The following is a 26,261-nucleotide window of genomic DNA, read 5'->3' on the forward strand; positions in this document are numbered from 1 at the left end:
ATATTTAGTTTTCAAAAGTTTCAGAGAGAAGCTGTCTGATTTACAAACATCAGTTCTAAAAATTAGATTGTTATGCAGTATATTACACTGTATACAGCACATGGAAATAGGCTAATTCATCCCCAGTGTTTGAAAGAAATGAAATGTGTTAAAATTTAGCAAATTATGAATTAAAGTGTTCAAACTATTTTGGTACCCTAGGCAGGCAAGGCTGCGCAGGAACACAGCACTCCTTCCTGATTCCGCCCCTTGTTAATGTTCTCTTCCTCTTCCCAAAACCCCATCTCCCTCTTCTCTTGCAATCCAAAACTTAAATATCCTTCAAGACCTAGCTCCTCTAGCCTTTTCTAAAAACTCTGCCTTTTCACAATTCTTACAGCAATCAGAGTCTGTAGTGGAGTGCTCGGTTTGAGACTGTCCTGTGCTGTTCATGAATTGTTTTATGAATATCCTCTTCTATCTACCCCCATTATATTATATAAGCTCCCATCACAAGCTTTGAATACACCATTGGGGATTGATAACATCTTGTAGAACTGGTTGACTAACTGATAATATATAAATTGGGATTAGTAGCAAGATACAAAGTGTCCCGTGTCGGGGATAATATCTCACAAAAATCACGAACTATTACATTAAGACAGGGCACACCTTTGGTGAGGAGACCAAGGCCAAGAGAGTCTCAATAAATTGGACAAGTTCAGAGAGCTAGTTAGTGGCAGAGCTTGAACTATAACTCTGGTCTCCTGCTTCAGGTTCCTGAAATTTGATAAAATCTTGGCGGTAAGTACCATAGGTAAATACAGGCCATAGTATTTCCTAACAGGGTTTGGTGATGCATCATAATGAGAGTGGAGTGAAGAGTACTCTAGGTTCCCCCAAACCAAAATGGCCCTTCAAGTTAAGTTACCTAGAATGCCGTCCTTTCCTGGGACTCCCTCAGGAAGACAGGCCTTCCATTTTCTCCTCCCTTTTCTGAGTAAGAAAACCCTGAGTCAGAGAGAACCATTCCCAGCTTATAACCAGGGTTAGAGGCAAACAAATGATAAAGTAACATTGTCTTTTGGAATCTCATAGTGATAGGATCTCCTTGTTTTACTGAGGAACCCCTCAAAGATAACTGGGTTTTAGAGGAGTCTGTTTAGCTGAGTTATGATATGTGCACGTAACTGTATACTATTGAAGATCAGACCCCTCATTTATGAGACTGTTTTAATATGTGTCCTCAATATATTACCTCACTATTAGAAAAACCATCCATTTCTGAAGCCCAGTTTGGCCGGTCTCCGCCCATTATTTCCACCACATAAATATTGAAGCCCTATAATCTGAAGATCTAATGTGATCTGGTGGAACAAGCTCTGGAAGCAAGAGACAATGACACCAGTTCTAGCTCTGTGGTTAAACCACTGTGAAAACACACTTTTCCTCTTTGGGCTTCAGTTTTCTCATCTATGAAATGGGGATAATTATGGTCTCTGACAGGATTAATTTTCCAAAACTTTCCAGTTTAGGCCTCTCTCTATTTTAGACTAAGCTGCTTTTACTTCATGTATTTTAGGCTGGATAAATTATTTTTGGGGGACAGCATTCTTTTTCAATAACAGTGACTCAACCAGGAGGGTATTTCAAGCCCCTTTTCAGAGTCGGGGGTGGGAGGAAGTTTGAAAAAATTAGATTTTAAAATTACTATTCGTTCAATATTTTAGTATTAATCTTCAACTCATTTTGAATATTAGACACAATTTAAAGACTATCAGATTTTATTTATTGGAAGAGAAGGAAACAAACGTGATTTGGGGAAGGTTGGATACCACTGTTATGTGAATATTCAAAGAGGAGAGCTGATACCTCTTCTTACCTCTTTCTGTATCGTAGAGGTACACAAACTTCTCCCACTTGTAGTGACCCAGAAGACTCAGAATAGCGCCCTTCAAAGCTGGACGCATCTGGATGACAAACTGCACGTCTGCGTCAGTGGGGAAGCTAGGCGTGACAAAGGACGTGTGCAGGGCCCCACAGAAGGAGGTCAGAGTGTTCATTGACATCTGGTCATAAAATCCAAAGATAGCATATACTCCTCTCGAGAACTGGGAGCAGACTGCAATGAGAAAAAGAGAAAGAAATTTCAATAGTCCCATTGTCCCTTGTTGCATCTTGGAGGGTTGGAAACACAATATATACTTAGGCTTTGACCATATAGTTAGGCTTTGGTTCTAAATGACATGCCTCAAAAGAAAACCAAGATCTCTGAAATCTCTAGAAGCTGTTGACAGCCTAGTTGCCAAGTAGGAGAAGAGTAAGGAAGGGAAGAATTTATTCACTCATAAGTAGAAAATAAAAACAACAGTAACAACAAACACATAGACATAGAGATTAGATTGGTGGTTTCCAGAGGGGAAGGGGTGGGAGAGAGGAGGGCAAAAGTGATAATAGGGCATATGTGTACAGATGGTAATTAGTCTTTGGGTGGTGAACATGATGTAGTCTGTACAGAATTCAAAATATAATGATACACACCTGCAATTTACGTAATTTTATAAACAAATGTTACCTCAATAAAAAATTAAGTTTAAAAAGACTGTAAAATAAAAAAAGAATTTATTTGATTGAGTTGAATACTCTCTATGTCTACCATGAGCAAGAAACTAAGAAAATATGGGAAGGAAAGAGGTGAAGGTTGTTTTACCCTCTTTCAGCAACCCTCCCAGCTCACCCCAAAGCACTCTATGTTCTTGTACTTTCACCATAGCTGCCCAGAGGCCTCTTAGTGTACCCACACCTCTATCAAGGTACAACTGTCTTGTGTCCCACCTCTTTGGTGTTTTTTCAACTAGGTGACAATAATGACTGATGATTTAGTCAGACAAACTTCTAATGTGTCTGCTAGGAAATGTGTTACTCCTCTTAGGCTACATAATGCTTTAACATAGTTATGATTATGACCCTTAACGTAGGCTACTAATGAAGAGGATTTCAGATTCTGGGTAGGCCATAGGGAAGACTGGCCTTGCAGTGCCCAGCGAGTTACAAGGTAGGTCGGCCTATTCTGTCCAAGCATAAATGGCAAAGTTCTATCTTGATATTTTTATATTTCTAGATCTATTAGCCCACATATAGAACTTTCATGTCCCCCTCACGATCGTGGTCAGCTTTTCTTCATTTCAAAGTGGGCCACACCACCACCTCTTCCCTGTTCTGGCTCAGATGAGCTTAAAAAATATAAACGAGTTTCAATATTAGCTTAAGTAGAACATAATTAGCAAAGCAAATCAACTACAACAACACCATGTGCTGCATTCCCAAACCAAGTGGAAATGATCTTTAGATTATCTGCACTACTGCTCCCTTCCATTCATGCGAAGCAGACAGAAGAGGCAGCTGATAATGTGGTATGATTTAAGGGGTCCTGCATCATCTCCCTTACCTGCTAGGAAGCTACTGTTTGGCTTACTTCTTCAGGTTTAGGGTGTTAAAAAAAAGTCTGTGGCTTGGGAGAGGGATGAAGTAGAATCTTTTTCAGCTGTTAGCATGTTAAGGTGAATTAATATGTTTGATTAGACTCCATGACAAGTGGGAAAGCAGGTGGGAAAGTTTTCATGGAAATGAGTGAGTCAGAGAAGAGAATGTAAAGGTTCTGGAGTCCTCCCTGAGAGGAGAAACAGTGAAGGCATTGGGCACCAAAAAGAAGAAAGGCATGGAAAATAGGATGAAGACGAGTGGAAAACCAATTTAATTCATGTCTTGACCTCATTGTGAGAAACGGAGTTCTCAGTATCTGTGGTATCTTGCTTTCCCTGCATTCTCTTGAAACTTGTATTGATTAGGGCTGCTCTCTTATCAGCCAAATTCATTAGTCATTGGCTTGAGGGTAGAATTTCAAAGGTGATTATCAGTCACTCAAGCTGCTTCATCAGGGAAGACAATAGCCTTCAATTTGAGGAATTCTAAGTGACCCCCAAACATATGCACCAAGAAGTCTTTATAGTAAAAGGAGAAAGCCAACTAGGGAATGATTCTGGGGCACTTCATGACAGGGGGCCAAAGGGAGTGTTCGGAAACAAAAAGAAAGTGACTAGATGGCACTTTGTCTTGGTCATCACCAAAGGAGACACTAAGGAGAGTCCTATACCGAAATTAATCCTATAAATGGAGAGTTTTGCAGTACCAGATCAAATCTTTGGCAGCACACATAATGTTCTGAATAAAATTGACAGTAATAATGATTACAGCCACTGAGTGCTTAGTAGGTACCAGGCACTGTGTTAAATACTATACAAATATTATCTCATTTAATATTACCAACAATCTCATGAGGTATTTCTATTATTTATATTTAATAGCTAAGAATTTTGAGACAAAAAATGTTCTATCTCTCGAGTAGAGGAGCCAGGATTTGAACCCAAGTCTGTCTGACTTCAAAACTAACACTCCCTGTGATCGAAAACCAATAATGATACTAAAGAGTAGTTATTGGCCCAAATGAGTTGGGCTTCCAGGTTTAGCAAATAAAAATATAGAATGTCCAATTAAATTTGAATTTCAAATAAATAACAAATTATTTTTTAGTATAAGTATGCCTCAAATTCATACATATAATAAAAAATTATTTGGTTTTTATTTAAAATTCTAATTTAACTGGGGATCCTGAATTGTATCTGGCAACCCTAGAAAGGACCTGTCCTTATTAATGGTCATGAAGCTGGAAGGCTGGAACAAGCCGTCATGGCCCCTCACCCCAAATGATTCAGGAAGTAGCCAGTAATTCTTAGATTCATACCAACTAGCATGCAAGGCCCAAGAAAAGATGAGGATCCATGAACCCTGTACAAAAATAGCTTCCTGGGGAATGCAACATATTTTCAACAAGGAGAGCCGCAACCCCAACCTGACTAAATTATGGTTAGTAATTGAGGGAGAAATAAACTCGGAGAGAGGCAAAACAGATCACTTAGAGTTTCAAAAAGCCCTGATATATTGGAAGAGATAGAAAATAAACGTTAGTATGTTCTGGTGGTAAGATTCTGTTTAATAAAAAAATTTTGTATTGCTCTTATAATCACTGTTTTTGAACCTCACGGGTACAGAATTAATTAATCATTACTGGTTCATATATGGACCTTTCATATTTTATTGATTTATTTATGTCAAATATAATGAATACTCATAAAACCATCATCCAGCCCAAGAGCTATAACATTACTGATAACTTAGTTTGAGCTATGTCTTCCTCCTCTATTCTATCTCCCTGTTTTGACCCCTCCCTTGCTCAGAGGTAACTACTCTCCTGAATTTTGTATTTATCATTACTTGGTCTTTTAAAAAGATACAAACACACACACACCTAAATAATATAATGTTAGTTTTGCTTGTTTTAAAACTTTATAAGAAGGGAATCATATTGTGTATGTGAAACCCAGACTCCAGGAAGGAGTACCCAGTGAAATCTTTAAGCCTATGTATGATGACAAGCAGAATGAAACAAAGGTGGACCTTATCAAAATGCGTGAGTGAGCAGGTATGAGGGAACCCTGTGAAAATAAAAAGTAAAAAGTTCCAAACTAAGCTTACAGGTTTGGTTGTGGCTCAGGCAAGGGACTTAGGAGTATTCTAGATCAGCAGCAACCCTCGGGGAGCACTGGGCTACTGTGGTCCAAGAGGCAGACCCACAGTGGTGGACATCAACAAGAACAGTGTTAGAAGGAAATCAGTAAATGTTCTATTCCCTTCATATAAAACAGTTGCAGCTGTCCTGTAAATACTATTGTGCACAGTTACCCTTGTTCTATCTCAACATATACAAGTAACATAAGTAGAAGTTCCGATGGGGAAGACACCTGTCAGTTGAGGACAGGGTTAAACAGCCTCTGAGAGAGACTAGGACATAGGGGACGTGTGAGTGACCTTTCACAGTGGATCCCCAGTGCCCGATCCTGGCTGCAGAAAGTGGGGCTGAATGGAACCCTGACCTGACCCAAAGGACTGTGTTTATGTTTTTAGATTCTTAGAATGTTTGAGCTAGAAGGAACTGAAAGACTATTTTATTCAGTGGTTTTTCAAGCATAGTTTTTAGTGTAGAATCCTTCCTCCTATATGAAATTTTATGTGGAAAAGTCTAATATGTAAAAACGATAAAGTGGACCTCTTCTGATTCAACACAGAATTCCACTGACGCTTCCCTATCATAAAGAAACTGTGACACAAAGGGAGGCAGTGTCTTGCACAAGGTCACACAATGAATTATGAAGCCGTCTCTTAGAAATGCTTTATCAGCATCTCTGCACCATCCCTACTCCAGAGTTATCTAGGGCAGCATGGGTCAGGATTTGCCTGGCATGAAAGTGACTTACCCTCAATACCTAGGTCTCAGCATACATGGATCCACCAGGGGTTTCCCATGACTCATCTGCCAGCTGCTTCTCTCAGTCCCCTCCAAATACCAACAATGAGAGCAGGTGGCAAACTGGTGATCTTTTGGGACTTGTAATTCCTTTGGGCGATGTCTGTTACCTTTATATGAATCCTTAATGAACCACACTCATTTCTTTATCTCAGAAGACTAGTCCTTGGTAAAATGGTGACGGAAGAAATAGTTATCTTGGTAAGCTTATGAAGCTGTGAAGTGCAGAGGAACGGGCAACAGCTCTGAGACAGACGGACCTTGGTTCCAATTATGGCTCTGCCAGTCTTAAGCTGCATAACTCTGTGCAAGTTACTTAACCTCTCTGAGCTTCAGTGTAGGACAGTGATTACAGAAGCAGGTTTTGGAGTTAGATCATATAGGTTGAAATCCTGAATTCATCACATATTAAACAAGTTACTTAATATCTCTGTGCTCCTGATCCAGTTTCTTCATTGATGAAATTGGGATAATAACAGTGCCTGACTCAGCATTGGTTGTGAAAGTTAAAATGAGTTCGTTCATGGGAAGCATCTATAATGGTGCCTGGTATGTAATAGATACTCAATTAATGCTAGCTATTTATTCATGCAACAGGTATTTATTGAGCATCCACTATATGCCAGGCACTGTCACAGGTATTGGAAAATACAGGAGAAAGTAAAGATTGTGTCCTCTTGGAACTTATATACTAGTGAGAGGAAAAGGCAATAATAAATGAGATAAGTAAAATATAAAGTATGTCTTAGCCATAAGTGTTACCTTTGTTTATTGTCATGAGGTGAAGAGTAAATGAAATGGAACATGGAAAATACTTAGAATAGTGCCTAACATGTAACTCAGCAACTAGTTTTTTCTGTTTCTTTCCTCTTGCCAGTTCTTTTTAGCATACTTTACCCTCTATTAACCCCATCAGGTTCTCTTCCCCACAGTAACCATTGCCCTGGACCTCACACTGAGTACCCAGGTAGCACAGCTTTTCTTCTCTTTCACCTTCCCTATACATTTCTTCAGTGCTCTTGCCGATTCTCACTCCTGGGTAATAATGGATGAAGAAAGATACCCTGCTAATTTGGCTCCAGAATGTGCTGTTGTCCTCTGACCCTTCCCCTCAGTATATGTCTTCCTGCTGGTAAAATGCTGTCTCTGCTTGGGGCCTCTGTACCTTCCCAGTAGGAAATATCTTGGTTGTCTGCTTCCTACGAGTGCCTGTCTCCATCTTTTCCCACTAGCAAAACACCAAATTCTTCTCATTGAAGATGTCGTTTCTGACTACATCCTGGATTCCTGGGGACTCTAGAGTAGCTCCCCGGCTGCGTTCCCTTCAATGGTGAGTGACAAGCAAGGCTGGAGCCAGCTGTCATGCTTTTATTTATAGTCCCCAAGTCTGTAGGGTCGGCTCATGTATTGTTAATGTACAGTGTGGCAGCTAATTATACCACCCATATTCCAAAAGGCATCATTACAAAAATGTCAAACAACTTGATTAACCCAAAGATCAGAATAACAATATTGCATATCATTTACAGAACACTTTTCATAGCCTTTTGAATCAAGGAGAAAAAAGGAAACTGAAGTCTCTTGCTGACTTAATGATCAGATTTGAAGCAAGCAGGAAGAAGAAAAATATAGCTATGAAGGAACTGATAGAGATATATCACAAGAAGGTTCTCCAGGTAATACCACAGTATGGTGAATTCTAGGGGATCAAAGAAGCTTGGAGCTGGGAGATAATGTAGTTCAATGGTTTCTAAAGCTGTTATGTTGGTCCATGGTGAAGTTTCCAGTCTGGTTAAATATGAATGTGTGTGTGTGTGTTGGGGTAAGGTTGACATCTGTTCTTATTTAGGAAGGAGAGTCCTTTTCTCTACATTATTTCTATTGTTTAGTGTTGTAGGTAGAGTCATTTCTCTTCTGAAATGATGATGATGTTGATGATAAATGTCCACCCTCCTTGTGGTAGACCAAATAATGGCCTCCCAAAAGATGTCCATGTCTTAATCCCCCAAAACGGTGAATTAGGTTATGTGGTAAAGGGGAATTAAGGCTGCAGATGGAATTAAGGTTGCTAATAAGCTGACCTTAAAATAGCGAGAGTATCCTGGATTATCAGAGTGACCCAATGTAATCACAAGTGTCCTTAAATAAAGAAGACAGAGGTAAAAAAAAAAAAAAGAAGAGTCAGCATTAGAGTGAAGTGACATGAGAAAGACTTAATCAGCCATTGTTACCTTTGAAAGTGGAAGAGGCTACAAGCTAAGGAAAGTGGGTGGCCCCTAGAAGTTGGGAAAAGCAAGAAAATGGCTTCTCCCCTAGAGCCTCCAGACAGGAACGCAGCCCTGCTGACACCTTGATTTTAGCCCAGTAAGACCCCTACCAGACTGCTGACCTACAGAACCGGAAGACAAGAAATGCATGCTATTTTAAGCCACTAAATTTGTGTCAATTTGTTATGGTAGTAAATAGAAAACAAATACATTTACATAGCAAAATTTAACAGTTGGTAACTATCTAGATCAATCTACACTCCACTCACCTTTTTATCCTGTGTAAAATATTTACTGATCTGAGAATCCCAAAAGTTTGGAACCTAATGATCTAGTCCAACTTCCCATTCAGTATGGGAACCACCTCCTGTGAGGTCATACTATCTCTCCGTGAATACTTCCAGTGGCAAGGGAGCTCACTACTCACAAGCAGCCCTTCCCTTGCAGGATAGCTGTGATGGCTAGGCAGCTCTTCCTTAAACTGAACCCATGATACGCTGAATTTCAATTCCACATGACCTCAACTTAGTTTTACAGGAAGCTCCAAAATACAATTGATGTACTCTGGAGATACATAACAGCTATTAGATATTCAAGTTTGTGCCTTTAGTCTCTCTATGCTGCCTTCTTCCTGTCAGGCTAAAAATCTGCTAAAAGATTCCACCTCCCCCTAAATCCCTGCCACCTCCATAAGCTATCATTCTAACTCCGTCTTTACCATCATCACTATTGATGAGATGATGAGGACCTTGCAGCCCTCTGCATCTGCGACCTAGTTTCTGCTCCCATCACTCTACTGAACCTGCTCTCTCAAGTTTGATGATGACCTGCTCACTGCCAAATCCAATTCTATTCAAAGACATTATTCAACTTGAGTGCTGAGCAGCATTTGATATCGCTGGCCAAATTCTCCCCCTTGAAACTCCCTTCTCCTGTTTCAAGAGCACTAAACCCTGCTAACTCTATCTCCCTTACTGCTTCTTTTCAGTTTCCTCTTGGTCCACTTCCTTAATGAAGATGTGTCCAAAGATTTTTGCCTTTGGCTCTCTTTTTTTCTTACTCTAAATAGATTTTTTTTCATTCAACAAATATTTATGGAACTCCTAGTATGTGCCAAGTAGGGGATCTCACCTCACTACCTCCATGTGGATGAATTCCACGTAGACACCTCTAGCTTCAGACACTCTCCTGAGCTCCAGATCCATATTTCTAACTGTTCGTCAAACAGCCTCACCTGGAGGCCTTCATGGCATCCCACACTCAGCATATTATTTCTCCACTCCCACCTTCCACCCACAGATCTGCTCCTCTTGTCCATATTTCTCCTAATGCATCACTCTTCTTCCAGTCACCCAAGCTAGAGTATTAAGGGTCATCTTTGCCTTCTCTCTCTGCCTCATTCCCCTATACAATTCCTTTGTGATGCTTCATCAACTGTAACTCTAGAGCATGTGGGGTATCTGTTTCCTGTTCATCTTCAGTTTAGGTTCTCATTCCTTCTCTCTTTAACTATGAGAGTAGTCTCATAACTAGTCACCTGCTTCTAGTCTTTTCCCCAATCCATCATTGGCACTGGTAACAGATTACTCTTCCTCCTTTCTGTTCCAACTGTCTGATCAAAATATGCCCATTCCAACTCCCATTTCTGCAAGAATCTGCCCTGTGTATGAGTTGCTAATGGACTAATAAATGAATCTTTGCAAATGAGTCAGATCAGGGTTTCTCAGCCTTGGCACTATTGACATTTTGGGCTGGATAATTTCTTGTTGTGGGAGACTGTCCTGTGCATTGTAGGATGTTTAGCATTCTACCTAGCTTCTACTCATTGGATGCCAGTAACACCACCGCCCACCAGTTATGACAATGCAGAATGCCTCAAAATATAATCAAATATCACCCGGGGTGGCAACATCACTCCCTGTTCCCTTGTCTCCGTCGCCAGCCCACTGTTTGATAACCACCAAGAGTTAGCTTACGACTTCCTCTCCACAGAGAACAAGGATATGCATACATATGTAGAAGATCCCAAAGGAGTTATTTTGGTGGTAGAAAGTTAGGAAGGGTGGACTCTTCAAAGCCCACCATACAGGAACATACCTACCTGGTCTTGCCCTTAAAGTGGCTATTTGTGTTTAGCTTGGGGGTGTATGAGAGGGAGAATTAGATAAAGAATGGAGGTGGGGGGTGGGTATGGGGTAGTAGCCAGCTCACACCTTCCCTGGGTTCATTTAGATCAGCCTCCCCATCCCCTCGAACACCCTCTGGTCTTGGGTTCTAGTAACCACAGTGGGTGCTTATAGGTTCCAGAGTTAGAACAAGGTGTCAGCTCCATTCTCCAGCAGATGATTCCATGGTTTAATTATCATCTTTGGGTTAATTCCCTTGAACATTTTGTTCTGCTCTCAGGAGTACACTGCTTTCCGACAGTCTAACTAGTTATTTTTGCAATTACATGGCATGTATCTAAATGCTGGCAAAGAAAACACTTATTATCAACATTTGATCCCACTTGAATATAACGGCATGCAAATGCAGGCATTAACATATGAACACACGTACTTTGGAAAATTCATTTCTGCAACTGTAAGTGCAGACCACCCTTCTATAGCAGTGTCAGAAATGGCAGGAGACGTTGCTGAGATGGGTTGGGGAAGGGGGTGCTTTTTAGGCCCTTTTATATCAAGACATATGGTTAAGGATTGGAGCTCAGGAGTTTTAAATTTTTGCTTATTCATTCATTAATTTATTCATTCATCAAATAAAACTTTGAGTCCCTACTGTGGGACAAACACTATCTATACTTGGATACAGCAGTGAGCAAAACAGATATGATCTCTGTCCCCATGGCGCTTACAGTCTAGTACTGGCAGCAAGTGTTAATATAAATAATCATATCAATGTGTGATTACAATGTTCTGTACTAAGAAGGGAAGGTATTAGGGTACAATGAGACTATGTGACAAGGTGACTTTAATTTAGATTGGGTCAGGGAAAAGTTATCTGAGACATGACTTTAGAGCTAACACCTGAGAGTAGAAGACCATCTTATGCAGAGAGAATAGCACTGGCTAAGGCCCTGAGGGAGGACAGCATTTGATGCATTAAAGGCACTGAAAGAAGACCAGCTTGGCTGGAGAGTGGCCAGTAGGGAGGAGGGTACATGATGAGTCTGGTAGGAGGCAGGGATCCAACCACGGAAGACCTTGTAGGACACTGGTAAGGAATTTTATTTTAAGGACCATGGGAGGAAATCTTGGAAGGATTTTGATTGTGGGTATTCCATGAGCTGATTTATATTTTGAAAAGATTTATCTGGCTGCTGTATGGACAGCAGAGTTAAGGGGACATCAATGAGGCCAGGGAGAAAATTTGGATGCTTTTCCTGTAGTATAGGTGAGAGACAATAGTAGTTTGGATTTGAGTTGTGGCAATGGAGGTGGAGAGATTTGGAGTTTATTTTTGAGGTCAAATTATGGGTTGAATAGCCTTGAGCTAGTTACTTAAACTCTCTAAGCCTCATTTCCATATCTATAACAATTGGGAAAATAGTACCCACACCATAGCATTATTGTGCGAATTAAATTAATATATACAAAATACTTATGACTCTCATACAAGTCTGTGCTCAACTGATAAATTATATCTGCTATTACTGTTATTTAAAAATTATTTCTCAGTGCTTTTGCAATGCAATGGGTTTTTATGTGGTTCAGTTCCTAATTTGCTGTGTGACCTTGGGCCAGTTTCCTCACTGGGCTTCAGGTCTGTCATTTGTAAGCCAGCAGAACTAACACTTGCCTTGCCCACCTCACAGGAGTATACCGAGAATAAATGGAAAGAATAGCTGAAATTCTTTGAAAAATTACAAAAGCTGCTATCTGAGTGTCAGTGAGTTAGTAGTATTCGTTCTTGACTCCCAGTAATCCTCATCCCCATAACAGATAACTCAACAGAATCGTCATTCTTCTGAGCCTCAATCTCTGCCAATCGCCCACATATCTCCATCAATCACCTAAAGTAGTCAGGGCCCTGTTTTGACTTGCAACTCATTTTACATGGGATTTAGCACAACTCTTAATTGAAAAACTAATTGATCCAGTGATCCAGTCACAGTCAATGAAGCAATTTCTAAAGCTGGGCAGGAAAGTGATGAACTCTTATGATGCCTTTGAATCAGCCCTAAGATTTATCATGGACAGATAAGAGCTTCAAGTTTGATATCATGTCATATAGCATTTGAAAGCCATTTTCTTTCATTTTGCAGCCCATACTGGCGGTGGGGGTATGTGTGTGATGAGCTATATTATATTATAAAAATAAAGTATTTGGGGCTGGCCGGTGGCGCAGCAGTTAAGTGCCCACGTTCTGCTTCGGTGGCCCCTAGAAAACCTTCCTGCCTTCAGTTGTCTTCATTAGTGATACAAGGGTTGAAAAAACCCACCTCTATTGGCTAGGATGGTGAAATTCTCCGTTAAATGACAAATGTGGCCTGGAAGGGGAACACGCAGTCAGTACTACTCATGACTACTTCAGTATGAATTAATTTGTCAGATTAATTCCAACTGGGAACCAGGCAACGAGAGAACAGGACACAGGTAAGGTAAATTTTGAGGGCTGGCAATAGGAGTCAGGAAAGATCTGAGTCTGTCCATAATCTCTTATGAGAATGCCTCTCCATTTAGGGGCATCACAGTATGAGGGCCTTTTGCCATCTGAAGGCAGTGCTGGATGCAATTAGGCCAGAGACAACGGGGAGGGGTAAAGTTGCTAACAACAAACCCTGTCAACACTGCTATTTGCTAAAGGTAAGTTCTGATCTTTACTGTGTTTTGATCAGACATGAATGTTCAAACTGCCTCTAACTCATGTATATCAATTCAGCAGACATGTTTCATTAGACATTTGTTGAACAGCACCGAGTACTGTGCCAGATGCTGGAGATGTAGAGTCCGACTCTCAAGTTCCCTTTCATATGACCTCCTACTAGGGCACTCATAGCTGGCCCAATGACAGCAAGACCTCACCTTTCCTCCCCACTTTTCTCTTCTCCCTGTGCATTACCTGGAACCAACCTTCACCACTCTTATCCCAGTCTTTGTTTTTTTCATCCTCACTTATGACTTGTTCCAGGCCAGAGTCTGTGATTGATAAGGGAGAAAGGGAAGGATAAAGGAAAACTAATCCTCCCTCACTTTCCCTACAGTAGTGTTTTACAACTTGCAGGGCACAAATGACTAGTGGGTTATGAAATCAGTGTAGTGAGTCATGACCCAGCCTTTAAACAAATGAATGAAACAAAACAGAAAACTGCCAAAGTGTATCCAGGTAGTAAGGGTAAATATCGTTGCATGAAACTTTTGTTTTGATGATCAAATATATGCATGTATGTTGTGGGTCATTAAATAAAGTGTATTTCTTTACCACCTTACACCATTGTAGCTCCATGCCCTGTCCTAAGCCCAACACTGGTTTGGTCTACATTTGTATCCTCACTGTTTATCACCTCCTACAGAAGTCCCATTTATTCCTCCTCCTGTTTTCCCAATCCATTCCTCCTCCCTAGACCTTCTGAGCCTCCATCTGAACTCACCCTTCCCCCATCCAGCTGAAGTCCTATTGACTTGCCACCTGGGGATAGGGGCTGGAGGAATCTCTGTTTCCACTATCTTAGATGAGAGTTATTAGGGAACATGTGTTCCTGAACTTTGAGTTGAGACTGTGAATGCATCTTCTCACAGAAACATGAGCATGCCATGGGGTTAGGTTCAGTGCTGTAGAGTCCTTCTAGCCTAGTTCTAGCCTGGAGCCTACGTACTTTAATAGACAGCTCTGGTACTCAGGCCAGATCACATGTTTTCTGTCATAACTCAGTCCATTTGTGAGCTGAGAAGAGAAACCACTGGGTCAGAGCATCATTCAAATGGATTCCTACTTTAACTTCCCGCAGCAACACAGAACAGCTGAGTCCTCTTCCACGGACCCTGCAGATGCTCCTTCAGTGGTTTGAAAGTAAGACTGTGTCTCCCAAAGTGCATAGCTTGCTCCATAGGAAGGAATCTGACTAAAAATAGCTAGAAATTGCTACAATTAAGTAAACACATGTGACTTGTAGAATGCAGTTTCAGCTGTAGACAGAGTAAGTAGCCCCCTCTAGCACTTTGCTGCTCAGTCATGTATTAAACTTGTAACTTTTATGTGCTGCCGATGAATATATCTGACCAGGTCAGAGTTGTCCGTCTGCTCCAAGAGGAAGAGGAATTAGGCCTCTGTAATTCTCTTTTTGCAGTGCCACGAAAAATTAAAGTCTTCATATTTTCAGACAACAATGGCATTGCCTGAGAGAAGCTGCATATTTAGTCATAAAAACATTCTAGTAAGTCCTCAGAGGTTGGCCAAGGACGTGTGAATGCGGTAATTGAGCATGCTTTGTGTCTTATTTTAGGTATTGGGACCCAGTGACTGGGCTCTTTGCTCCTAATTGCCTGTCAGATATAGTCCAAACCCTTCAGCCTGGAACTCACATGAGAAAAATATGATGTGCAGAGCTGTATATAGCAGGTACTCAGTAAATAGTGCATATTTGTTTTCTACCCTATGGTCCTCCATCATTAGGGCTTATGATGTATCCAAAATTGTCTCCCACAATTCTCCAGTTTGAGCTTTCTGCCCCAGCCTAGTTGGTCTTTCTATGTCCAACATACTTCTTACTCATTCCTACTGCTGAGCATTTGTTCATGCTGCGTTCCCATCCTGGATGCCATTTCCCAAATTTCTACCATTCCAATTCTGGCCCACCTTTCAAAACCTGGCTGAAGCTCCCTCCTCCATAGAGCTCCAGGTGCCTGTTTCACCCTCCAAGAGACCTATTCTTTCTCTGAGTGCCACCAACACTTGGGCTGAAGCCCCCATTTCGGAACTTGATTATAGCGTGCCTCAACCAAGCTGTGGCCTGCTTGCCTCATGTACATGAATATGAAATTCTACCTATGGCTGAGAAGCTTTTGGAGAGCCAGGAAACACATAACAAATGTTCTGTTAGTTTCGTGTCAGGCTCAGTATAATATGGTTCATACTGTAAGCACTTAATGAGTTGATGACATGAATTGATACTGAAAAGCAGAATTCTCCAGTTCTGTTTCTTAAGTCGCTGCTGACTCAATCTGTGACCTTCACTTTACCTTTTTTCTGAGCTCTCACTCCTCTCCAGTATACTGGCAAGGACAGTATTTATACACTCTAAAGAGATGTTTTGTGGATTAGCCATAATGAGCATAAAACATGTAAAAATATGAAGATCTGTAGAAACCCTATTATTATAGGAATAATAATAATTACAGCTGCGCTTGGTTAAATGCTCCAGAAATCATATAGAAGACGCCTTCTCTGGGGGGAAAGGCAGCCAACTGTACCAGCAATTAGTCAATTATGAGGATTTAATTTTATTTTATTGCTTATGATTTTTGTTTCTGTGCACAATTGGGGCCTAGTTGCCTCTTTTGCCTTTTAAATGGAACCTCTGATGAAATTGGTTAAAGATTAATCTTTATGGGGCCTAGGTTCCCCAAAGCAATACCGTAGACCCAGTGACTCTATGACTACGTTTTGCTACCCTTCATCCTTGAGGCTCCCACTTTGGCCAATATTCCTTTCCATGCTGGTTTTTATCTGTCCCTAAGAAGGGGTCTCAGCTCCAGACTGGTGTGGGTGGTAGTGAACATAAGTGTCAGCCAGGCAGCAATGGCATTTGAAGGCACAGCAAGTGCAGAGTCCTTTGATAGGTGCCTGGGAGAAACAGAGAGAAAAAAAAATATGTATTCCCTTAGCTGTGAAAGGATCTTTTGGTCTGTAAGAGGCTTGAAAGCTAGGAGATGCCCTTAGAAAAACTGAAGAATCTTTCTCTCTGGAAAGTGCTGCACTTAATTTATTCAGGAAGGCTTCCATGTAATTCCTGGTTGGAGGCAGAGAGATGACCTCTAGATATTCTGCCTTCACTAAGAACCTTCAACTGTAAGACACTTTAAAGGAAGTATTCTTTGGGACTCATTCTGTGTCCCTATATATTTATTTATCTGACCACCTGCATCATTCTACACAATGAATTTCTATAAAACGTTCTAAGATTTTTAAGTCAAAATTCTTTTGTGCATAATTAATAATTTCTCTGAGTAGAGCATGTGAATATATTTGATGCAAAAAATAATTGAATGATAACACAATTTCCCTTCTCTTTCATCTATCCAGCTAATACAGAAAAGTATTATCAATGTGCTGTCACTCATTAAACAAATATTTATATGTCTGGCCATCAAAATGAGAAATCAGGAGGAAGATTCTTTTTTTAATTTAGTTACCGTGCTTCACGTTCATCAGTTAGCAGGCACCGACTTTCTCTCTTTTCCGGAGGTTGGTTTGCTGTATGCTTATATATTGCGAGGTTTTTGTTGTGCTTTTTCTCTGAAGATCTCAACATGAGCAGCTTTGGAAGGATTACAGGGAATATACTTTAAAAGACATTTTGAGTTACCACAAAACATTCATTTTCATGAGTACTGCTTTTGCTTTCAAAGTTTTGTGAATTCTTCCTCAGTGAAGAGTTACCTACTTTCTGGCCCTGCCCTGCCCCACCCCTTCCTACCCTCCTCTGGGGCCACCCCAAAGCCAAGCAGCCTCTGCTTTAGAGGAACTGTTGAGCCAGTTGGTGACCCCCGGCCTTCAGGAGCAGAAGTGACTGCTCTGGGATCTGCTACATGGTGAAGGGGTATTATTTGGAACTGCGTTATTTTCCTACATTGTTTTTCTACACTGTTCAGAATTTTAGATTTTTCTACATTTGCTCTTTCCATCTTTCTTTTTTGCTTCAGATTTCTGATTATGTATTCAGCACACACCACAGGGTGCCAATTTAATTTTATTGTCCCATTTAAAGGGCAAATAAACCTTTGTTTTTATAGGGAGGAGATCAAGGACCAATTATTCTGGCCCTCAATATATATTTGCTATTTGAGTTTACAATCCAGTTATGCATCTTTAGAAGAGATTTTGCCATTTGCACCATCTTGCCTTATTTTCTGGTATATTGTTGCTATGACATAATACATTTGCCAGTGAATACCTTACCTCTTAATGAATAGAGTTATTATTTTATTAGCTGCCAATGCCTTATTTATGTTCTAAGCTCCCATGAGGAGTGGGCCAAGCACTGAGGGAATACTCCACTCCCCTGAATTGAAGAGTCTCCTGATCACAATATGTTGCCACAGTGTATGAAATGGCCAGATACATGTTATCATTGGATTGTCACCAAGTCAATTTCAGGAAGCCTGGATAGCACTGCCTGCTTGGAATGTCATTTCCTCTAAGAAGCTCACCCTGAACTTGCCCATCCTGCAGATAGTTATTTCCTCTACATATCAAGTTGCCACTCTAGTTATAATAACACCATCAGTATTCCAGAGTCAGAAACATTTGTGAATTGGATTCCAGGAGAGAAAGTACAAATCCTTTCAGGGTAGAAGCCTTGGGGAGCAGCATGAGGATCAGGAAGGTGTTTGTTGTGGGGACGGCTGTTGCTATTTGTGGAAGTGATGGACTCAGAGGCAATGAGGGAAGTGGTTGGATATTCCTTGCCCTGCTGAGGCCAAAGTGACAAGCCAGTTTGTAAGGGGACCACTTGAACTTCCACCACGGACAGACCCCTGGCACCCATGGGGTAGCACCTGTGAGGGTGATTGTTCATAAGGAGAGCCTGGGACAAAAGTATCATTTTCATCTATAAGCATAGCATCATTTTTCTAAGGTCCCATGGTTTTACTCATGAAAATGGAAGGAAGCAAGAAGAAAATGTGTGGAATATTTCTAGCTATAAAACATGGGCTGCTATTTTCCTAATTTTAGTGTAGTCTTTCCTTTCAGAAAAGGAAAACATGATAAAAGGTAAGTATGTAGGAATTATTCATAGGAGTGCTTCTCACTCCTATCAACAAGCTAACAGCTTTATACAGCTAATACTTCTCAAATACTTACTATTCATGGCTTCAACCTCTGATCATCAAATTCCCTGGGAGAAGACATCCTGCTCATTCTTTCATTTCTAGATCTTAAGCATAAAAGGACTTAGGTAGGGATAAAGGCAGAAATAGTAGGAATGACTCTTCAAAGGAGGTAAGAAATCATTGAATTCTGCGTATTTGGTAAATGCAGGCAGATTCCTTAGTAACTGAAGGCCTGCCAAATTCTCAAGGCATATCTTGAGACTTCAGCGAGGGAAGGTAAACCATGAGGGTGGGATAGCTGAAGATCTGGGGCACCAGTGTGTTAGTCAGGAGGGCTTGAGAGCTAGAAGACACCTGGAAGATAAACAAGAAACTGAGGCTCAGAGAAGACAAGCAATTTTCCAAGTGATTCCCCATTTCACAGATAAAGAAACTGAGGCTCAGAAAAGTAACATAACTTTACCAACGTCATACAGTGGCAAATGTCAGAGTGAACCTGGAACTATTTGAAATACCCTAATGGTAACTAAGCAGGGCCTGTGACATTTAGAAGGCTCTTCCGTAAAGGGTGTCCCTAAGCTTAAGTGTTATGTCAGGAAGAGCTACAAAACTTGGGAAGCCTGGGAATGGCAATGAATATGAGCAGTTAGGAACACACTGTGGTTTCCAGATAAGAGCTTCTAAGGACTTAAATAAATGAGGACTAAACAGTAGAGACTTTGGAGGCAGCGTGTTCAGTGGGTAAGTAGAATCTAGAAGAAGGCTGATTTGACTGGACTCCAAATCCACCAAATATTTACTGAGCACTCGCTCTGTGACAATCGCTGTTCTCAATGCCAAGGGTATGGCAGTGAGCAAAGCAGACAGAAGTCCCTGCCCTCACGGAGCTTACAGTCTTATGAAGGGAGATTTATTATCTGTGTGACTTTGGCCAAATTGTTTAGCTTCTCAGAGGCTCAGCTTGCTCACCTGCAAAATGGCAAGAATAGAGCCTAGGTCAAAGGGCTGCAGTGAGGATTAAATGACACAATTCATATAAAACATATAGTGCCTGAAACAGTAGCCTTTATTATTATCGTGCTGCATGTGACTGATCACAGTTTAACGTAACAGTTAATTTTAACCTGAGGTGAAATTGGGGGAGGGGCGCTGATTGTAGGCACATTCAAGGTGACATGACAGAAACGGGGACCTCTGAGAGCATCAGAATTGTCCTTCCACATCTGAGATGCAGGACTCCAAATCCCTTGTGGGGTTAGCACCTGCTTCCTAGTTTTAGTTGCTTGCCCATGTAGACAGGGCACTTCTAGCGAGACCTGGAAAAGGTGAAAGCCTGGTCTCTGCCTGCTGACGTATTGCTATGTATATCCTTTTCTGCATACATATGTGAAAATGCCACCATTCCTTATTTCTACTTCAAACTTGGACTTGTTTTCAGTGAGCATCACTTAAAACCTACTCTTAGAATATAAGTTTACTTTATTTTCAGGTGCCATGCAAAAAGATGAGGATGTGACCTTTTCAGAAGCTGGAAACACTGATTATCTGCCTTGGTGTATGGCACTGGTAAGTAAAAATAACTACTTAATCAGAGAAGTGATTTAATAATTACTTTAATAGGTCCAAATGGCTACAGTGCCTTTCTCTCCACTACACCTGTGCTTCTGAAGAAATAAAATATACTGGAGATCCTGCTGGTTTATAAAAAGGGCAGGATGTCTGCACTCTGAGAGGAGCAGCATGGGGAAGCTGGGATACCTTTGGGCTAACTGCACTTTTCCATATGCTATCTAGAATGTTCTCTCCCCTCACATCTTCACTCCCAACCACATGGACAATTTTTACCCAGCTAGTGGACTCACCTTCATCTTCTGTTTCTTAGCTTAAACCATAACTTCCTCAGGGAGACTTCTCTTATTCTCTCACAAGGCTAGATAACTCTCATAGCATCCTGTACTTATCCTTCACAGCATGGATCATATTTATAAATAATTAATGAGTCATTTGTTCAATGTCTGTCTCCCCCAGATTTATAAGGACAGGAATAGAGACCCCTTGTACAGCCCCCCACTCCAAACTTACAAGAGGTGCTCAAGAAATTTTGTTGGCTGTCTAGCTGACTAGATGAATGAATAAGTAGCATTCAAGAGCTCTGGATTCTGGCCCCAGCCCTGCCATTTTCTGGATGTGTGGCCATAGGTATGTCACTTGACCTCTTTGAGCCTTGTCTCCTCACCTGAAAAATGAGGATTCAATGATCTCTAAGGTTCTTTCTGGCTTGAATAGTTTACCATTGAAGTCAGGATTTTGCTTCTTACCAGTGGGGGAAATACTCTAGTTAAACTACCAGGGATTTACTGCCTCTTATTTCCAGTATGTTAATGATTTGAATTGTCATTGTAAAAACAGGTTTCATTAGTGGATTGCCTGCAAAGGTCTTTGGTGGGGGTGGGGGTAGGAGGGCACTGTTGGTTTGTTTGGGAAAAGACTAGCAATTTTCCCACTGCAGACTTCACTTCTCTGATCATTCACTCTTTGTTTAGCTTTTCCCTCTAACATTAGGTGCTTTCATATAGCGATCTCCATTTTCTTTGTGTTTGAAACAAAAAGAAGTATTTAAACTAGGGAGGGAAGTCTCTGATGGTAGGTGGTGATAAGCAAATAGCTGCTGGCTTTTTCTACAGTTTTATTTCCTCTGTCAACCAAATAAGCAGCTCTAAGTTTTGTTAGAGGCCCCAGCTGGACCATAGAACTAGGAGCTCCAAGATGTGTCATAGCCATCTTTGTATCCACAGCAGCCAGCACAGTGCCAGGTTCAGAGTAGGTGTTCAAAATATCTACAGAATTAGATAAGGTGACAGCTGGGAGGCCCTACACATAGGTTGGGTAGGAAATTTTCCCATATTTTTGTTATTTTTATAATTTGTACGCAGTTGACTTTTCAGAATGATCTGAAGCAGAGCTTTCTACATAGTGTGGTCTGAGGACTATCAAAGTGCTTCTATATATCCCTGAATCATTCCCCTATCAGCCTACTCAGGTGCCAGAAATTTCTACCAAGTTGCTTGAGGTTGGCATAAAACGGAAGCATTATATCTGGATTAGCTGGGATAAATGAGGTATTAGTGATGATTAACCCCTTGGAATGAATAAGTTTTTGTATTAGCTATTGCCAGTGTCCTGGGGGCGTAGGACACAGGATGGGTTAGTTTTGATTAGGATCTTATGGGTGAATTAAGAAAGTTGCAGAACACGGGGCACTATTCAGGAGAAGATTAGGAGAGCATCACAATAAGTTTCCCTCAAGTACCTAATGTTCAGCCTGAGGGCTTGGCCTTCTCCGCTTGGGAGCGGCACCAAAAGTCCAGTGGGGCACTGAAAATGATCCAGGATTACTCCACAGTGGCAAGAGAGACCTTGCATTTGGTCTTGAGAAAGCTTGAGCACCTCAGGTGAATATGCTGACAAGTTGTCCTTAAGTATAGGAACTGGGAGTTCTTTAGTTTTTTACCTAACTCTCCCTCCAACTTCATGCATTTTAGGAAAGACTCCTACGTGTTAGCATCCTCGCTTCCCTCTCAGCATCCAATTAGTGATCTAGACCCCCTGGGCAGCTTTAGTCCTTATGGCACACATTTTGGCTTATAATAATAGTAATAATGAATACCATTTGATGAGTACTCACTATTTGCCTGACACCATGATAGGTCCCTACATATATTATCTCAACTACCAGGTCCATTTAAATACAAAATGTATGGTCTTTCTGTTAAGCTATAATGACTCATCTTCCAAAGCCTATGGCCCTCTCTTCCAACTCCAGTAAAGCATCATAGACTGGGGACCTCTATGATCAACCAATCAGCAGTTATGCAAATTACTGTGTACCCCATACTGTGTTAAGTGCTATGGAGGAAACAGAAAGAGAAAATATAGTCCCAAACACCTCACTCTAAAAGCTGGCCTCTGTTCTTTACTCACAGTTTCTTTTCTCTAGTTCTTGGACAGAGACATGGATCCCCAAAGTAAGCGAGGAGATGAATGCCGAGGGAATGAGCACATTTCATTTCCTAACACAATATGCTCTCTGGCAGTGTTAGGGAATAGGCTATTCAGATTAACTCAAAGCTGTGTTTAATGGAAAGTTGCTACAGGTGCAAAAGTGCAGAAAAGTCAGTGCAATGAAATTCATGGCACACTGGTCATTGAACGAATAGATTATGATTTTCTCTAATAATTCAAAAGATACCTCAGGGCCTTTTACAGTGTCAGGGTCATCATGATGAATGTATTATAAAGAGTGAGCAGTAGGGTGGTATAGTGGAAAATGCAACCATCTGGAGAGTCAGAGGAGAGTTGTAGTCCTAGAAATGCTACCTTGGGTACATCCCTGGGCCTCAGTTCCTCCATTTACAAAGGTCAGTCCCTACTGTCTAAGGGATCTTTCAGTTCTCGGATTTTTCTATTACTAATTTTCACTACACAGCATGGAGATGAGCAAGGTCCTGGTGGGTCGACTGCCCGAATATAGAGTTTCCAGCATTTCACCCTCACTGACACTCCTCCTTTTGAATTAAGCAAGAATGTTGCCTGTGGTGATCAGGCTTCAGTAAAGCGTGTGCCCCATTTCATAACATGTGTTATATAAGCAGACCAACTGCTTTGCTGACCTCTGTGTTGAACTGCCCTCCTTCTCTGACAACCCTAACTTCCTTCTGTCAGCAACATCCTGATTTTCCCAGGTCTCTGGCAGTCCAGAGGAGTCTCCCTCCTTCCCCAGCCCTGCTAGGACAATTGCCTGATTTGTGCCTTTGGACTGGATATATTTTACATGCGCTTGCCTAAGTGCTGAGGGATGGGAGTGAGAGTGAATGACGTTGGACGTGGTGAGACATTGTCATAAAACCTCAGATTCAGACATCTGCTTTTGAATGGATCCTTAATACCAGAAGGCATCACTGAGGCCAGGCAGTGAGCTCAGTGGTGTTATTGTATCTCTCCATAAAAAATATTCATTTTTGGCTCAGCTGCCAAGTGCTTCTACTCTAAAAAGTTGTCCATACTAGCCCCTAACCAAATTTCCAACCACCAAAGTCATAGTCTCATGTCACTGGACCCATTAGCTAGCCTTGGACTCGCCCCCAGCATGGTAGTGTTTCAAGCCACTAGTTGGAAATGCTCCCTTGGCCCTTTGAGGCCCTCGCAGACACCCTGGAACTCAGCAAATGTACAATAATACAATATAATAATACAATATAATGTCCTTTCCTTTTTCAAGCAACCCAGCTGTCTGTGATCTCCAAGTCCCAGCTCACTATATTTAATGGAGGATATATTCAAAATGAACAGCTGAAATGGCCTCATAAAATGTCTCCTCCGTATCCTTTTTATCCCCTCATTGACAAGCATAGGGTAGCTCCATGGGGTTGACTGCTGAAAGGCTGACAATGTTGGGGCAACAAGCCCATTATGATAATTTACTTTCTTCCTTTTTGTGCTCTGTTATTGTTATTAAAGCAAATTTTTCCTAATCGGTGCCAGAGGGACAGCAGGAAAAACTGAAAGGCTTCAGTCTCTAAAACGGAAGCAAAGGCTTAAAAGGGGAAGTACGAATGCCTTGAAAACAACTCCTTCTGCACATCCTACATTTTACCTATTGGCCTGTTGGCTTCAGTTACTTCACTGGAACCCGGAATGTCTCTCTAACTAGCATTCCCACTGGCTGAAAGGGAGCAATGATAGATTAAGGAAGACATCATAGAAGCAGCTACAAATCCCAATACTTAAACCATTCAACTCAAGTCAAGAGAATCATGCAAAAGACAGAAATATTCTGCTTCCCAAATTAGTTCACTTTATGTGATAGAGAAGAAATTTTTATTGTTCTACACATGTATAACAGTGACAAAAAGTAAGGCAACTGGGCAATTATGTTCCATTTTGTGCCTTATACATAGTTTATTTCCAATTCTAGGCCTACTTTCTCCTGTCTCCCCAGAATATCTGTGTCTGGCAGATAGTAGGTGCTCAATAAGTAATTACTGACTGATGTAACATTTGCAGGCCATCCTTCTTGCTGGCAGGTGCTCGCTCTGAAATCCATTAATCAGCTAGGTAACATTTCTTGGGAGCTGTCTTTTCATCTATTTTTTCATTAATCAATTCGTTTATTTCTTTATTCAATGTTTACTTTATAGAGTGTGTCCACTATCAGGTACCGCAATAAGTGGAGGGGAGACAAAGGTGAACAAGGCACGTTCCCTGTCTCAAGTAGCTCATGGTCTACATGACAGGAACCACAGCAGATAGAAAGGCAGCACTAGGTAGCCTAGATAATTAATGGGGGAAAAGGGTCAGAGGAGGGGAAAGCTACGTGGGTTTCAGGAGGTGTGGAAGACCATGAAAGAAGGTCAATTTTAGAAACAAAGGTAAGAAGGCCCTAAACTTAGGCTTTCATTAATTACAACATCAGGTTTATATGAACATCCAAAATTTAACCTAAAACAAATATTATCCTGAGAGAGAGAGTGTATGCGTATGTGTATGTGTGTGGGGAAGGGTCAGGAAGCTAAAAGTTGCAGTAAATATCATTTAACACACCCCAAAAGCATCAGCTCTTCTCTGTTCTAATGGATAATCAATGACTAACTGCACACAAGAATGACTATTTGCATATTATATTGTTCTTTTTGGATTGGAATGGAAATTTTCAAGGTTCCCTGCCTTTTAATTTTTATTTTTTCATGTCACGAAGATTGAAGTTGTTGTTGTTAGGGAATCCCCTTCTCTCCTCATCCTATTTCTCTTTCACAGTCCAAACTGAAGTAAAAAGTGCTGGTATCAGCCTGTGTCCAAGTTACTAATGGGCATGGTTGGTTACCAGATAGACACAAAAGATCAGCTCATTAGCTGACCCCCAACACCTTGTCTTGGAATGGGTGGTTTGTGTGCACAGAGATAAAATTCTTAGTAGATTTGGGACATTATGCTGTCTGTACTCTCAGAGTGTTTTTCTCTGAAACTGAAGCCATGGGAAAACCTTCTAAGCAGTCAAATGATTAGAATTACAGTTTTTCTGAAGTTCTTAAAATCTCCCTGACATACCTGGGATGGTTGGGAGGCAAGCTTTGAAAAAATGCAGGCAAATAAAAAAGCATGAAAAAAATATACAAAAATAATTCTAGGTGTATGTGGATAATGAAGTTTTGGATGAATCCCTACCCTCATTTTCCAAGCTTCCTGTACTGTTCTTATACTGTTTTTATAATAATAATGATACTTCAATTATCTGGTTTCCATACTCATCTGCAATAGACTTGACATAAATGTTTTCCTCTGGGCTTTTTCTAGGACCAAGTAAAGGGAAAGACTATAATGTTTGTTCTTTCCCAAAGAATAGGGCTTCTATTGAAAGCATGCAAGAATTTGGAATTTTTGAAGGATATTCCTTATCAAGGGACATTAAATAGATTATTCTGAGTTGAATATGAAAAGTAATCTTACAGGATTTCATAACTAAAATGGAGGTCAAGAGATTAAGATGGATTATAGGTGAAAGGGGGCAAGAATCAGAAATGCCATTAGTTTAAATTCTTATTGGTA

The 26,261-nt window shown here is 40.9% G+C and overlaps 1 protein-coding gene across 1 annotated transcript in view; it reads right to left on the reverse strand.

Moving 5' to 3' along the window:
- The window catches only part of GRIA3 (glutamate ionotropic receptor AMPA type subunit 3), a 271,547-nt gene that overhangs the window by 202,433 nt on the left and 42,853 nt on the right, over nucleotides 1–26,261 (reverse strand). Inside the window, exon 3 of the mRNA XM_046673901.1 lies at nucleotides 1,862–2,101. Within this exon, the coding sequence (XP_046529857.1) occupies nucleotides 1,862–2,101 (240 nt within the window). The remainder of the gene's footprint in view (nucleotides 1–1,861; nucleotides 2,102–26,261) is intronic.

This window comes from Equus quagga, chromosome 10 (assembly GCF_021613505.1).
Source record: "Equus quagga isolate Etosha38 chromosome 10, UCLA_HA_Equagga_1.0, whole genome shotgun sequence".
Taxonomy (NCBI): domain Eukaryota; kingdom Metazoa; phylum Chordata; class Mammalia; order Perissodactyla; family Equidae; genus Equus; species Equus quagga.